Below are 16,734 nucleotides of genomic sequence, written 5' to 3' on the forward strand. Positions count from 1 at the left end.
GAGCTCCTATTGTGCTCATCTATAAACAAATTCAATATTGTACCGTATTTTCTGGCGTATAAGACGACTTTCTAAACCCTGAAAATCTTCTCAAAAGTTGGGGGTTGTCTTATACGCCCAGTCGCCTTATACGCCAGAATATACGGTAAATAAAAATATTTTACTGCAGATTCCATTCTAATAAAACATAAAACAAAATAGAAACTACATAGTACAAGATAAAAACTATTAAATATAATTAATTACTTTTATTTTTATCTATAAAAGTACTTAGCAATTCAGTGAGATTATAAAACAGCCTACATTATCTGTAAGAAAACTGGGCAAGCTTTTACCCTGTGGAAAGCAGTACCAAATGATAACTTGTTATAAGCGATGAATTCATTTACCTTGTTTCAGTGACCTTGAGAGGACTGCCTGAGAAATGAGATGCTAACACTTTCCAAATCAAGTTTACTCCTTTACAAATCAAGTTTTTCGCTGCAGGTTTTCCTTCCCTTTACTAGCAAGGGTACAAACCGAAATGAAAAACCAGCAATCAGGAAATGGTTGCTGGAAGAATCAAGTAAAACTTACTGGACACAATTAACACTTAGGTTTGTAAGTTTCAGGTCATTTTAATTCTAAGGAAAAAATTATTTCTATTTTTAAAAGTAAGCAGAGTCAAATTAATCCCATAGCTGACTTGGATAGCGATTAAATATTGCCAAGCAAGTCTTTAGCTGGATTTACATAAGCCAAGATTTATTTTAATATACCAGTAATTGTTGAAGCACACAGTGGCTTCATTCACTCATGCTTTTGGTGCATAATCAGAATGCCTTTATTTTCACTCGTAGTAGACTCTTATATACCCATGTCATGCCCTACATCTAAGAGATTACAGCCAGACTAATTGTTGAAGCAGACACAGTGACTTCATTCACAATACAAATAGTTCACCACTAATTCAGCAATAGATTAAAAGTACGACAACACCAAATGAGGAGGACTTACAACTAGTCCACAAAGTTTCAACTGTGGCAATATGAGGTGCTAATACCACTTTATATTGTGAGACAGTGCATCTAGTTTTGGTCACCACTGTGCAAAAAAGATGCCAGACTCTAGAAAGAGTGCAAAGAGCAACAAAAATAATTAGGGGACTGAAGGTTAAAACATAAAATGAATGGTTGAGAGAATTTGGAATATCTAGTCTAATGAAGAGTAGGGTTAGGACATGATAGCAGTCTTTCAATATTCAAGGAGCTGTCACAGAGACGAGGGGGTCAACCTATTCTGCAAAGCACCTGAATGCAAGACAAGAAGTAACAGATAAAAGGTTTAACAAAGAGCGATCCAATCTAGCATTAAGGAGAATTTCCCTGTCAGTGAGAACAATAAATCACTGGAACAGCTTGCTTCAGAGGTTGTGGGTGCTCCATGAGTGGAGGTTTTTAAGAAAAGAGTAGACAGCCATTTGTCCAGAATGGTATACTTCTCCTGCTTGAGCAGGCGGTTGGAGCAGAAGGTCCTTTCCAACTCTGTTATTCTGAAAGTATTCTGTAACAACGATCATTGCAAATATATGAGACACTTTGTTTTTCCCAGATGAAAAACTGCTTAATTTCCCATGAAATATTTTTATAGAGGTGGGAGGGTATCTTTGAGAATAGCTAAGAAATTCTACAGCAACATGATTGACAGAGGAACTAGAACTGATTTGCAGATTCCGTTTTTAAACTTTTTGTTTTGTACAAGTGCTTCTGTTATGTTTGACAGCAGAAGTCCAATGGATTACTTCTTTGCAATTTCATTTACAGAATGCACAATTCCCCAAGGCCCTTTTTGTTTTCTGTCTTCATAGAGACGGCAAATATTTTCCTACTGATTAATACAAGTTCTTGATGCCACTATGACATGGCAAATGTCTACAGTGAGATTTCTGGTAAAAATTTTGAGTCCTCTTCTTTCTGCTCTTCATTGTTCAGCTACTCCAATTTACTGGCTGTGTACTGTTTTATTTCTCCAGGAACTTTTAGGAATCTGGAATTAAGCATTTAAAAAAATCAACTTTTTTTTTTCCTGATGATCCAATACCCATTCTATCTCTCCCCACTCCTTTCAGCAATACACACAGAGTACACACAAAAGCAAATGATCCAGGGATAAAAAGGAATCGTTCTGTATCTTTTAAAATAGTTAATTCCTCAAATCAAACAGTGTTGCACTGGATATGATAATATCCCTGCTTTGTTATATGAAAAGATGCTTTAAAATGAAAAATGTGCTTCTAATCTTATTCATATAGAACTTCAAAACACATTAGTCAAGCATTAAAATGCAATTGTAATTCATTTTGTTGATAGGGGATTATGCTCCAGAATTTCCAAGATTCAAAGAATAAAGTTGTAATGAAGGAGGAAAAAAGCATCCCAAGAAGTACATAAAAGTCATTGCACTTAAACCAATCAAGATTTAATTATGAAATTTATATAGCCACCCATCTCTCCTGGTGATCCTAGGCAGCTCATGGCAACCAGGAAAAATATCAACATAAAAACATATCACACCTTTCCTATCAAGATAACAGATATTGTTAATCCTCTGACTCAACCTCATGGGCAAAAATCAGCAAGGTCTGGAAAACATGAACTCTCAGCAACCAAGCAGGGGCAGGAATGTTCTCTCCACCAGAACAGTTTTAGAAATAAGATGGGGGAATTCCGTTTTCTTCTTTGTTCTTTTGCTTTACAAAGAGGCATCTCTTCAGACTGGCTTCTTATCAAGAAAGGAAAAGCACCTCAACCCAGAGAAGGGTTGGAGAATCAAAAGAAAATAGCCATCTTTTGAAATGTGGAGCTAGATACAGTTTAGAATTTTTTCTAACATTTATTTTATGGGCTGATTTATGCTGTGCTTTTTGTTGTGCTCTCTTTTGGATGGGTGGCTGTTCCCGAAAGATTCCTCTTGAGTTAAAGCAGTGTTTCCCAAACTTGACAATTTTAAGGCATGTGGACTTCAACTCCCAGAATTCCACAGCCAGCGTTGCTGGCTGTGGAATTCTGAGAGTTGAAGTCCTCATGCCTTAAAATTGTCAAGTTTGGGAAACACTGAGTTAAAGCATCCAGGAATTACCCTTTCTTTTTACCCTTTTCCCACTGTTTTTAATTCTGAATAAGTTTCATAAGCTTAATCTATATAATAAAAGACTTGTATCATCTTCTTGGTTCTGGTTATCAGTAGGGTCATTCAAACAGGAAACTTAGCCTTTCACACATCTCAACCATTGATAGAACAAACGATTTGAGAGAAGAATTTTTACTCTGTTCCTCCTAAATAAAGTTGCAGAGAGCATCTCCTAAACAAGGAGGGTGAGAGGGGAATGTGCAGGGAAGGCTCAGGGATACATCTTGACCTCACCTGAATAACAATTTCTGTCCAGTTTCCTTTTTGATGATGTTGAGTTTATAATAATGCCTCAAAGCTCTTGACATCTTCTCATATGTCATATTCCTTCGGTTCTGAAAATTGTTTAAAAATTGTGATTTTTGCTTTATCTTGCCTAATTACTAATTTGAAATAGAAAAGAGTTGTAAGAAACTGCATGCAGGCATAGCCTCTTTCAGTGGAGGTAGGATGCAAATTACGTAACCAAACATAAATATCTTGTTTTACCTACTGGCTTTATGAATTTATTTGGAATTAAAAGAATTAAAAGGGAACCACTCTGGTACAATTATAAGATAGCAAACTAAGACCTAGGAAATCCAGATTTAAGTCCCCATTCACTCTCTAGCTGATTCAGTTGTAATATTTCAAGGTATCGTGCCAAATTGTTCTGATTACAGGAATGCTAGTGCATGCTACCTTGAATTTTTACAGGAAAGTCAAGGCAGACATATAATAAATACATGCAAATACTCCTTTGTCCCAGACTGTATCAAATCATCTTGTGTGCTCTCCTTTAATCTGTCCTTCTAAATGTTTTAGAAGCTCAACATCTCAAGATGGAGATTATACTTTAATGCAGCGGTTCTCAACCTATGGGTCGCGACCCCATTTGGGGTTGATCGACCATTTTTCGGGGGTCGCCAAAGGCGGCAATCCGCCATTTTCTCCCCCAGGGGGCGGCGCCGCGCATGCGCATAACGTTTGTGTGACGGGGGTCGCCGTCACACAAACGTTGAGAACCACTGCTTTAATGTTACAGAGCCAGGCTGGGAAAGGCTGGACCGACTACTGTTGGAGTATTCCAACTGGCCATAGTTCATTATGAAGTCAGGTTAAGAATATTCCCAGCTCTACTTTTAGCAAGACTGACCAAGGTTATGGCAAATGAGGAGGCGCATTTACCCACCCTTTGAGAATATAACTTTGTTAAATTATCTCAAAAGAACATTGGGGGATTATAGGGGATGTACAAATTGGTGCCCTCCAGGTAGGCTGAGAGTGCTACTCCTAATAAGCACATCTGAACAGAAATGTATCTCTACTTATGGAATTTAGGAGGATTGCTTTATTTAGTACCTTTTGATTACCCCAGAGTCCAGCAAGGCCATTGGGATCTACAACCCGAAAGATCTTGGTTTCTTTGTCTTCCCACTTGATAAATGATTCATACTGGCTGTCAGAGAGGAGCTGGTAGATGTAATCCAAAAGTAACCTACAGTCTAAGAATTAGTTACATTGAGAGAGATGTTGTTCAAGTCAGAATAACAAAATAACTCCTACACCACTGCATTACTGTTAAAGACAACTGTAGGGTGTATTTGCAAGTGACCATAGCTGAGCAATGAAAAAAGTTGGAGTCACATGCTTTCAATTCTCTGCTGTTAACCAGTGGGGGGTGGGGGGGTGGAGCAAATGCTCTTGATGTGCAAAAACAGGTAAGCATTCCTGACAACCACATAGCAAAAGAGTAACAGATCTTGATAACCTTACCCTTACCTGCTATTTTACCATTGACTGAAGCAGCAGATTTTACAGGGAAAGAGCAAATATTTCCACCATGGCTGATCTCTGGGTTGCTATAAGCGAGAGGTTTCACCCCAGAAGTAGAGATTGTCTTGGTGGCAAATTGAGATGAGTCCAAATAGCCTGCATGACTAGTGAAGATTGTTGGATAGTCTGAAGGCAATGCAGGGATCTTAGCTGGGAAATTGTCTAAGTTGCACTTGGTACCTGTGAGAAGAGACCAGATTCAAAACAGAGCTTTTTACATTTTCTAAGCCAGCCCTCTTCACTCTGGAACTCACTAAAAACATCAGGTTGGGAAAGACAGATCTACCTCTAATCAACTGGAAATTGATGTAACAGAAGGTACTGCAATTAGATACATTAGCTGTGGTTGTTTTGCTATGAACATACTCATCTCTGAAGTCTGTTTGGTTATATATATATTTCTTTTCACATAAAGAAAACTCTTACCAGATTTGCCTCAGGCTATCCATGCCTAGACCCATTCTTGGACATTTTACAAATGTTTATGATAGAGATCCATACAAATTCATTATTCATTTACCTAAATGAGTAGGTAGGCTGACAGGCAGCAGAGATGGACAGATTCAACTGACTGCTCAGAATACTGGTTTGCTTAAGCCAATGCCATCTGAACTGATGTATCAGTAGAAAAGACTGTGGCTCTGCCATAAAGACCACTTAGTTTATTTTCATCTCAACTCTCCACTTTTTTTTTTTTTTGTCTTTTGAGTCATATCTTTAAATTAGAAAGTTGTGTGAAGGTATGTTTTGCCTACAGAACTATAGTTTCAATTGACTTCCCATAAACTGCTCTAGTGGTGTTGGAGAAAACTCCTGAGAATACCACAGATAAAGAATATAAACAAGTGGCTCAACAAATAAATCAATTCAGAGTTCCCACCTGAGGCACAACCAGGCTCAGATAATCATATTTTGAATACATTATGCAAAGTATCAGTTCCCTTATGAAATTTCTAATGTTGGAAAGGGTAGAAGAAAATAAATGAAGAGATGACCAGAAGCAAATTGGACAGACTCAATTTCAGTAGCAATGGGTACACTAAGGACCAGTTTGGGGACAATATATATGGTCACTAAGGGTCAACACAAACTTGATGGCACCTAATCAATTGAACCTGTTCTGTCAGCATGGTAACTAATAAGCTGATGAGCATTAACAATGCAAGATCTCAGGAAGAGGTAATTCCTAATTTAGGAAATGAGGTGCTTAAGATTGTATATGGAACCATCTGGAGAGATCAGTATGGATTTTGCCTATGTATCCTCCTGTACAGATACTGGCTCAAAATATGAGCCAAAGATTATCTAGCATGATGCATATAACCACTGTTCCATAACACTCACCTTCTGCAGTGTTCTCGGTCAGGTTATGGTCTGTATCCCAAAAGGGAGTGTTAAAGAGAGGGCTACACACAAGGGCTCTTCTCTGGGTCTTTATGTATTGGAGTAATTCATATAATACATCTCCTGTGAGATTAAAAAAAACCCCATAAATACCAATCCAACTTCATTTGTATCAATACCAACCGGTGACAAAAACAAAGCAATTTTGGAGCACCTCCACCCCTCCATTTGTTGTTTATTTCAAAAGGACTATTTCAACTTGGGGAACTTTTGCAAAGCAGAAATATAATTTCAATGCATACATTTGTGGGAATCTGAAATTTTCTGTTAAAACTTGCAATGCATTCAACACATTCAGTTTGAATTAATTTATTACCTCCTACCCTAAGGAAGCACATTTTTGAAAAATGTATTAATATAAAGATGATCAAACAGCTACTAGAGTAGCCTGGTTCTTTCCATCAGACATCTATCACATTGTAAAGCTGCTCGATCCATAGGGCTTTGGTTTCTACCAATAAGTCCTTGTCAAGAAAAGCCAATTTGGAAGGCAAATCTATTTCAAAGGACATTAGAGACTTCATTCATCTCATAGTCTTTGAGTTATTCCTCATTTATACTTGCTATATGGGATAATTTTGAGATAAGAATGCAAACACACAAAGCCTTGACCAAGGAGGGCAGCATGTCTAACCTGAATTAGGAGCCCGAAATTTGAAATCTTCCTTGGTTAGAATACAAAGGGCTTTTCCATTCATTTCAAAGTTACTATCGACGGATTTCCTGAGTGAATATTCTTTTTCAGCCCATCTTAGCCAGTGAATCACATCATCTTTGCTCCATAGAAAGGGTTGGATCCCTGAAATCAAATCAGGTTGCAGATAAATTAACATACTTACCCAGTCAGTTTTTGGCCCTTCTTTTGGAAAGAGCATAAAATGTCTCAAAAAGTAAGTAAAGGACATCTCAGCAATTATTATTAGAACTCATTCCCTCCCACTAATATCACTCCCCATAAGTTGTAAAGATAGATCAATACATTTTCAAAAGATTTTTTCTAAAAAAAAGTCTCTGTGATAGGAAGCAACTTTACACCAAGTCCGACTAACTGATCATCTACTCCTTATTTCCTCAACCAGATGTCTTCAAGATGTATCAGCCTAGAATCCCACCAACTGCAGGCAATTATTTATCTGATCTGATAGACTCCAATTTATGATGTGCTGGACTATAACTATAGCTGGGAAATACTGGAACTGTAGTCGAAACACAACTAATTTGTATAGTGTGTCTTTACATTAGGGACAGATAACACTTTCTAAGCCAAGATTGCTTAACCACAAATGGTAGTGGAACTGCACTCCAAAAAGTAGGAGAACCGCGCCAAAATTTAAGTTAGATTTAATTTAAATGTAATCAAAATCAAAATAAATAAACTTATTTAATACAGATAAGAAGAAAAAATATATGTAATCCTTCTGTTTAGTGTCATATTAAAAGTACAACTTGGTGGCCCTGCTTGGAGAATCCTGTAGAGCACATATCCAAGGCTTTAAGGAACCACCTTTGAAAAGCTGCCTTAAATAATACTTCTTCTACTCACTCAGTCGGCCTGGCAATGTGCAGATTTGTCCATCATAGAGCGACTTTATTGATGTCTTCGAAGTGGGGTGCAATGGTAAGGGCAAAGCTGATGTGGCCACAGGGGTCAAAGAGCCAGCTGCCACTTCAACCTTAAGGGAGGAGAAAGATATTGAAGCTGTATAGATTCCCTACAAGAAATCAGCTGTATTTCCACAGTGCCTCTTCTGGTACTTTGCACTGCCTAGAAGTAGGATAAATGAGAATCTATGAAGGAAAACCGTTTCAGCAGAAATTCTGCTATATAGTCAGGAGAGAGATCCAGGTCAAAAATCTTTGTGGGATGACAATTGCTTTCAAAGCTAAACTATACCCCAGAATCGCTAGGCAGATAAAATGGATCAATTACACAGAGAAAGGATGGGATAAAGGTTGTAGACATATAAAAGGGTAGAAGCATTAAGTAATCAAACAAAAGTTGCTAGAACCATTTTTGAAGACTGTGGACTGGTGAAACTCTGTTTATCAAAGAGAGATATGCAATTGAAGTGACAACAATGGCAAGCAAGAGAAGGGAAAGAAACAGAGAGATTTGCTGAACAAACTGGCTGGTGAAAAAGACTATTGTACACTTTTGGAAAACAGAGCAGATTGGTAAATGTGTTTTGAATCCAAGAAGTCCAAAAAAGAGTCTATCTTCCCTCAGATAGAAGGAAGTCTAAAAGGGAAACTACAGAAAGGAACAGCAGAAGACTGAGAAACAGATAAGACACTATAAAAAGCTTTGTTTGAAATCATCTACTCTATATTAATTATGAATATTAATTTTTTTGGCCTCACTCTGCAGACACTCCTGAAATCTTGAAAGAAAGTAGCTGCAGATTATTAAAACTCACAAATCAAGAAATACCTAAGTTTAGATACTCTACCTAAGAGTAGAGTTCACCAAATATTTGATGAAGTAAACTCTAATTCATAAATGTAGATGCCATAATAAACAAATTACTCTTCACAAGAACTATTGTTGATTTTGCAGCCGCAATTGCTTTACCATTGGATAAATATCTTATGCAGATTTACTTTTAAAAAGTTTCAGATTCATTCTTAAACACCAGGCAATAAAGAAAATGAAAGTGAAAGATGCCTACATGTTTTCATTTCAGTTTTGTTCTGGTAGCTTGTTTAAAAAAAATAATTATAATGGTATAGAGTATAAGGGTGTCAATTTTTACTCGTTTGATATTTTATATATCTATATTTATACGTGTGGTACTTATAATTTGACTGTAAATTGCTCTGTCCTGCCAAGCAGTACATTAATTCATGCATATAAATAAGTAAATGATGTCCAAAGATCTTTGTTTTAAAATAAGTAAATGATTTCCAAAGATCTTTGTTTTAAAAGAAAGAGTAGCATACCATCTCAATGTACACAACAATAATGCCTGGTTTAAACAAATGTTCCCACAGATGGTGTTATCCTCCTCTGTAGAGAAATATACTTTGATAAGGCTTGTACAACTTCTCATACAGGAATGCATAACCCACATGGTCTACGCCAGCATTTTTCAGACATGGCAACTTTAAGATGTGTGGAGTTCAACTCAACTTGCTGGCTGGGGAATTGTAGGAGTTGACCTCTACATATCTTAAAGTTGCCAAGTGTGAAAAAAAAAAACCTGGTTTAAAGTAGAGGGCTAATTGGGAAAGAAAGGGAATAAAGAGAGGGTACAAAGTTCCCCTCCACCCCTGATCTGAAGTAAATTTTCCCAATCAGGCACTATCATTTGTATTAAAGTGCATTACCCATAATTCCCAACAATGGCATGTTATGAATCCCATCAGTTAAGGAATGCTGGCTTGCAGGGACTATGAAGCATGCCTTCTGCCATAGTTCCTGCCCTCTGGATCATTCTTTTTTCAGACCTGAGGATGATCCAGACCCTATTGTCCTTTAGAAAAGACTTGGAAGACTTATTTGAGATGGGCAGCTATGGGAATTGATTGATTTGATTGACTAAATGAATAAATAAACATGCCCTAAAGCAATGTTGATTGGGAATCAATGCAGCACCCCAGGTTGAGGAAAGCTGGTTGAAAATGTACTTTTAAAATAGTTCCCTTCCATTTTGTATCCCAGAATTTAAAACAGAGGGAAAGATACAATCCAGATTTTAAAAAAGTGTTTAAGCTTTGCTTGCGTGAATCAAGCATTAGAACAAGGGATACACTATTTTCCTATTTGAAACAGCTTCACGAACTCACATCTGAATTATTTTTGCCCAACAAAACACTGTTTCTCACAGAAAACAATTAGCTGCTTAATGTCTCCTTTTTCTTGTGAAAAGTCTGGGGAATTCCAGACTTTGTCCATGTTGAAACGCTTTTATTTTGAACCACCAGAGAAATGATTTCAGTGGGGATTCAGCCTAGTCAAGAGAACCCCAATGCTTTCTGAAGCGGGGGAAGCACCCTTGCCAAGACGCCTCAGTTTATGCATCCCGTGTTTCCAGCCCGTAGGAAGGAGAGCAATATAAGAATCGGGGAAGCCGCCTGGCGAAAACGCAGAAGCAACTGTCCTGGTCGGACCTTGGGATGGCTGAGCATTAGGCGAGAACACATGGGGGAAATCTACGGCACTGGGCCAAGGCAGGGAAAGCCCGGGAAGATCGAGGGGTCGGAGCGCCTGCTGCTCTCCCCAAGTTCTTACCTGCATTACAAGGGGAAGCGAGAGGGGAAACGGCAGAGCCGGGATCGTCCGGGTGCGCGCAGAATCCTAGCCAACTCCCCACCAGCCTCCCTTCAGTTCAGGCGGTGCTAGTTGTCCTTCCGGAAAACGAAAACGAAAGGCGCCGCTCCGAAAGCTGCTGGAGTTTGGCCGCGAGTCTTTCTCGCCCCTGTAGCTGCCTTATTCCGCCCCTTGGCAAACCGCCCGCGGGACTGGTGGCGCTCCCAAAGACCCGCGCTGCACTCTCACGATGTCTTTGCCCCTCGCCCGACGCTGCTCGGACCGCAAAGCTCCCCAGACGGGTTGGGTGGATCCGTTGTGCCTGCTAGATAGACCCAGATTGGAATTTCGCACCCGAAAACTAGGGCCATTTGCCCCGAGGCAGGAAAGCCGAAACGAAACCTTGCGGGAGGAAAGGGCGCTTTCTGAGGGAAGCCTGATCTCCGCAGCTTAGCTCACCTCCCATCAATGTTGGCTTATGGTGCGGCGTCAAACCAGGCCGGCGTGCTTATATTTGTTACATTTAATTCCAATATCAACTGGTGCCTCTCGACGAAGTGTGGCTGCAGGTGCACTTTAGGTTCAGAGTCATACATGCAAAATGATTAATTTAAATAGCTTGTACACAAATCATGCATCACAGTTCAATATAATACCGAAATGTATTATAAATAGAAGGGAAAGTGGTGTTTTACTTTCTCCTGGAAACTATGTAAACAAAATTCTGAGATAGCCAAGTCAGAGCCGAAGGCCTGCACAACTTTTTCTGGCTGAGGGTGTGTCAAATCTTTTTCACCTATTAAAAAGTAATGAAGCTAGGACAAAAGAGGATGAAGCCAGGACAAAACTAAACCTAGTTAAACTCACTGTAATTAATCTTTAAATTTCCAAAGTGGTTTCTGACCCATTTTAAAATGTGAAATGGCTGGCAACTTTTGGGGATCAACTGTCACTTCAAGTGATACTTGTTAGGGGGCAATTCTCCTGATACATTAAGGCAATCATGTTCATACACAAGCATAGAATCCTTGAGTTACTTCTGATCTATGCTACTAGTAGAGATTGTCCCGATAGTTAAATGTGATAAGTTTTGAACTACCAATTTGCTTTTTCTTGCTGTAAACTGTCTGGCAGCCTTGGGTGATATACAGATTCATGTAATAAATAAATAACCAACCCACACACTACTTGAATGAAAGGGTAAGGTTCCAGGAACTTTGTTGCCCAAATCTCATTATTAATCTCAGCCTAGATCAGTCAATACTGATTAGTTTTCTGGGCATCAGCGAATGTAGGAAATCAAGTGACTGCCTATTAGCACCAGTTTACAATACATTGAGAACACACCATTATTGAATTGTAAAATTACCAGATCTAGAAGGCTAAAATCTGGATGATCTCTAGATGCAGCAAAGGGTTAACATTGTCTGAATATCTTTAATATCTTTTCTGCCTTCTAGTGAGTATCCAGATTTTTGTAGCTGGGGTCTGGTGACCTTCATAAAAGTTAATTGTACTGATATGAATGTGGTCACGCTTGCTGATGGTCTTTGGCAGAGCTGGTATGGGATGGTGCATCTATCCTTATGCTCCATTTCTTAGTGACTTTTGATGCCATCAATCTCAGTATCCTTCTGGACCAGCTGTAGGGACTAAGAGTGGAGGATGCCATATTAATGGTTCCCCTCCTTTTATGGTCTGTTTCAATTGCTGCCAATGTTAGGAGAATGGTCAAATCCACATGCAATCTTTGTGGCATGATGTGATGGTGAACCTTTTAGAGACCGAATGCCCCAAAACCACCATCCCCAGTCCTGTCCCCACTCCGCCGTGCCCGCTGGACCATCCACCACCTCCACAGCCCACCACAGATCACCCAGGCAGCCCAGCAGCTCCATGGTGGCCACGCCCTCCTCCCACGCCCTGCAGCATCATCATGATGGGGGGCAAGGGTGGAGTCTTGTCCCCACTGCCCGGCTACCATGTCCTTGGCTGTACAGCATTGCGTGGGCCGTGCTCGGGGGCGACTCTCCTCCGGAGGGCTCCTGTTGAGGGGGCCGTGGGAGGAGGCGGGGCTAGGGTGGTGGTGCGTGTGCCCACAGAGAGGGCTCCGAGTGCCACCTCTGGCACATGTGCCATAGGTTCACCACCACTGATGTAGGGGCTTGATTCTTTCCCCCTCCTCTTCAACATCTACGTGAAACTACTGCTTGAGTTCATGCATTGATTTGGGGTTTGCTATCATCAGTATACTATTCCATTGTGCATCTTGATCTTGGACCATCCTTGATTTTCTGTCAATGTTCTGTCCCAATGTCTAGAGGCTGTGAAGATTTGATCCTGGAAAGCTTCCATTTCTAGTCTTGGATAAGGCAGCATTATTCTTTGAGATGAATGGGCAATCTGGGGGTTGCTCTGGATTCAAACTCCTGCTTGAGGAGGATATAGCAGCTATTGCCAAGAGAGTCTTCACATAGACCAGGGGTGTCAAACTGCCGGCCCACAGGCCGGATGCGTCACGACAAAACCACACCCACCCCATTGCCGGCAATGGGGAAAAAGCTCCGATACATTGCGCAACGTCATATGATGTCGCGAGTTTGACATATCTGACATAGACCCATCTAATATGCTTATTGTGCCTGTTCCTGGTTTGGGAGGCCCTCCAGATGGTCATTCATGCCCTAACCACTTCATGAATGAAGTGTTGGGTTCTGTAAGGGTTTGCCTTTGAGAATTTTTGAACTAGAATGTGGCAGCATAGGCAGTAATTAGCATGCCACGGTTTTGGGGAACATAAAACTGTGTGTTTCCATTGTTTTCTATGGTTGAAATGTTTTGGATTTATAGAATTGCTTTAAGTTCTGTCAATATATACTTCAGACTTTTTGATGAGATATTTTGGGTGAAATTTTTTTTTCCAAGCTCAAAACAGCAATTCGCATTTCATGTTTGATCATTTTAAACAAACAAACAAACAAATGGGAAGCCGGCTCATAGCAAAGCAGAGCATTAGCCTCAACCACCAGCTTGATTTCCACAAAGGCCAGTAGATTCTACATGCAGCCCAGTTCTCAGAAACAGAAGATAAATATTGCAGGTGACTGAAGTTCAGGTTTTCTTTGGAAAATAAAAATTGATTGAGCTAATAGAGAACATCCTGGGAGGAAGAATGGGTAGCAGGAAGTAATTTCACCAGCTTGTGACCAACCACTGGTGTTCATGCTTATTGCTGGAAATTACTGAGGGGAATTTCCAGATATCCAGCACATTCTCAGTCATTCTCTCTATCCAGATCAGAGCAAGCACAGAAGCCATTCAGTTTGGATAGCAAACCATCTAGCTTGATCTTTATTTATTAAACGCCAGCAAACACTCTGTCAAACAGAGTTAACTGGCGAATCCAGGATAAAAAGCAAGAAAAATAGACAGCAAGAACAACAAACCACAGGCAACAATTTACATTACGGTATCTATGTACAGTATCTATATCTATCAAAAAGCACAGAATTTTCCAGCACCACTGAAAATAATGCTGTGCATGTTAGCAGGAGAAATCTCAAAGGGAACAGCCTTTACTTATTGCAGCTTTAATCTTTTTATGTACATAACAGTAGCAGAATAAAGATGGAAAATAGGAAACCAGACCACTTCTATTCTGAGCCGTGAAAGAAACAATCTAATGAGTGGGGTTGATGTGTCCAAGACGATGTGTTTTACGACATTTTCTCAACAAGGGTCCCTTGATAGTGAGATGGGCAGCATATAATTTAATAAATAAAATAAAAAATAAAATAAGTTTCAAATGTACCCACTAATCCCAAAAATGTCAAGGGGTGGGGAATAATGTTCACAGAGATACAGTATGCCAACATTTATAAGATGGTAGACAAGAGATCATGACCAGTATATGTTTTTTGCATTTCAAAGACTTTGTGATCTCTTTCTTATTTTCTTTCACATGCTATTCACCTTTACAGCTTGAGATCTCTATATTAAATACCTTTGTGTTTCCTAAATATACCCTATACAGTCTACCATCCTTCAAGCTCTTAGATCTTACCACCAAGGAGGAGGGGTGTGTCGCTTTTGTACACGGTGCATATTCCATGAAGAGTTTTCAGATATATGAGTCACCAGGAGGCAGGTACTATGTGATTGGTTTCCTCCTACTGAGGAGACATCACATATAGTTAGTGGGATTATTCTATGGGGCTCAAACCCTAATAGGGTCTGATGAGTCCTCAATATATGCAGTCCTCAACTTTCAAACTGGGATGAAACTGGGAACTGAAAACATTACACAGTCGTCTCTCAAGCTTTTTAATGTGTTCATGGTAATAGCTAGGCTGCATTAATAGAGGGATAGAATCAAGATCACGTGAAGTTCTAGTACCACTTTACAAAGCCTTAGTAAGACCACACTTGGAATACTGCATCCAGTTCTAGTCACCACAATATAAAAAAGATGTTGAGACTCTGAAAGAGTGTAGAGAAGAGCAACAAGAATGATGAGGGGGCTGGAGCCTAAAACATAGGAAGAACTGTTACAGGAATTGAATAGCTTGCCTTCAGAAGTTGTGGGTGCTCCATCACAGGAGGCTTTCAAAAAGAAACTGGACAGCCATTTGCCTGAAATGATATAGGGCAATGGTTCTCAACCTTCCTAATGCCGCGACACTTTAATACAGTTACTCATGTTGTGGTGACCACCAACCCTCCATCCAGCTGGCCGGGGAGGGGGGGCAGGAAGGCTGCTCTGCCCAGCCTGGTTGGAGAAGCACCATTCCTCTCCCTCTTTCCTCTTTCTCTCTCTCTCTTTCCTCCCTCTTTCTCTTTCTCTTTCCTCTCTTCCTGTTTCTCTCTTTCCCCTCTCTCTTTCTCTTTCCTCTTTCTTTCCTCTTTCTCTTTCCTCTCTTTTTCTCTTTCCTCTCCCCCTCGTTCTCTTTCCCTCTCTTTCCTCTCTTTCTCTCTTTCCTCTTTCTTTTTCCTCTCTCACTCTCTTTCTCTGTTTCCTCCCTCTTTCTCTTTCTCTCTTTCCTCTCTCTTTCTCTTTCTCCCTCTCTTTCCTCTCTCTTATGACAGCATCGTCAGGGGTCCCCGCTGCCCCCGGCCCGGCCTCCGCCGCGTCCTCAGCCGAATGGGCGAGGAGGAGGAGCAGGAAGGGAGGCAGCAGCTCTGGTGGCAGCGGCGGCACGGCTGCATCGTCGAGGGTCCCCGCTGCCCCCGGGCCGGCCGCTGCCCCCACCGGGACTCCGCACTGCCCGGCCTCACCTCCGCCCATCAATGGAGCCGCAGTGGGGACAGCGCCCGACTGAGCCGCCTGGGGGGCAGCAGGAGGAAGAAGGAGAGGAGGAGGAGGACAAGGAAGCAGCTGCCCTAGCCAGGACTCCGCGCTGCCCGGCCTCGCCCTCTGCCCATCGATGGAGCCACGGTGGGGGCTGGTGCCTCGCGGCCCCCGCCAGCCCCTTCGTCAGCCTGGCTGCTCCCCTCCAGGCACCCCTCTTGTCCCGGCGCCCACTCGAGCCGCCTGGGGGGGGCAGCAGGAGGAAGGAGAGGAGGAAGAGGAGGGCAAGGAAGCTGCCGCTAGCGCCAGGCCCCAGGAGGAGGCTCTCCTCTCCTACCATTGCTGCATCTCCTTCTTCCCGGCAGCCTGGACTCTGGCGCACCTTCCCGGCCAGCTGGGCCAATGGTCAGGCTGGCTGGGGATCGCAGGGGCTGGTCTCCCTTGGGCTGCGGCTTGTGGGAGGGCTGGCCCGCTCAGTGGAGCCTCCAGCAGGCTGCTCCCAGCAGGGATCCTGGGGCTTCGCCAGGCGGCTCCAAGGCCACGAGGTCCTGGCCATGCTTCTCCCAGGGGGTGGGGCACCCAGGCGCAGGGCCAATCTCTGAGAGAGAGAGAAGGGAAGCGAAAGTGCCTCTCTCTCTCTCTCTCTCTCTCTCTCTCTCTCTCTCTCTCTGCAAATGGCGGAGGAGGTCATGCGAAGACGGACGCGGAGCAGTATCTCAGTTCCTAAGACCATCGAAAATATGTGTTTTCCGATGGTCTTAGGCGACCCCTGTGAAAGGGTCGTTTGACCCCCAAAGGGGTCGCGACCCAC

At 41.6% G+C, this 16,734-nt stretch overlaps 1 protein-coding gene across 1 annotated transcript; it reads right to left on the minus strand.

Annotated features, from left to right (window-relative positions):
* Positions 1-233: 233 nt before the first annotated feature.
* Positions 234-11,242, minus strand: ETV7 (ETS variant transcription factor 7). The gene is made up of 8 exons (XM_039323358.1): positions 10,619-11,242; positions 7,931-8,060; positions 7,022-7,186; positions 6,328-6,450; positions 4,930-5,163; positions 4,510-4,652; positions 3,403-3,503; positions 234-2,025 (listed from the first exon to the last, which is right to left on the minus strand). Exons 1-8 carry the CDS (start codon positions 10,622-10,624, stop codon positions 1,971-1,973), a joined length of 957 nt encoding a protein of 318 aa, XP_039179292.1. The 5' UTR covers positions 10,625-11,242; the 3' UTR covers positions 234-1,970.
* Positions 11,243-16,734: the final 5,492 nt, after the last annotated feature.

The sequence above is a fragment of the Crotalus tigris genome, unplaced genomic scaffold (assembly GCF_016545835.1).
Source record: "Crotalus tigris isolate CLP2741 ecotype Arizona unplaced genomic scaffold, ASM1654583v1 scf7180000024167.7108832, whole genome shotgun sequence".
Taxonomy (NCBI): Eukaryota; Metazoa; Chordata; class Lepidosauria; order Squamata; family Viperidae; genus Crotalus; species Crotalus tigris.

Excerpts from the sequence above, each read along its gene's own strand:
- ETV7 (XM_039323358.1), bottom strand. Across the intron at positions 7,187-7,930 it reads CACATTGCCAGGCCGACTGA|GGATCCAACCCTTTCTATGG; the intron begins GTGAGTAGAAGA and ends ATTTGATTTCAG. Across the intron at positions 2,026-3,402 it reads GGACAGAAATTGTTATTCAG|ATTCCTAAAAGTTCCTGGAG; the intron begins GTGAGGTCAAGA and ends GCTTAATTCCAG.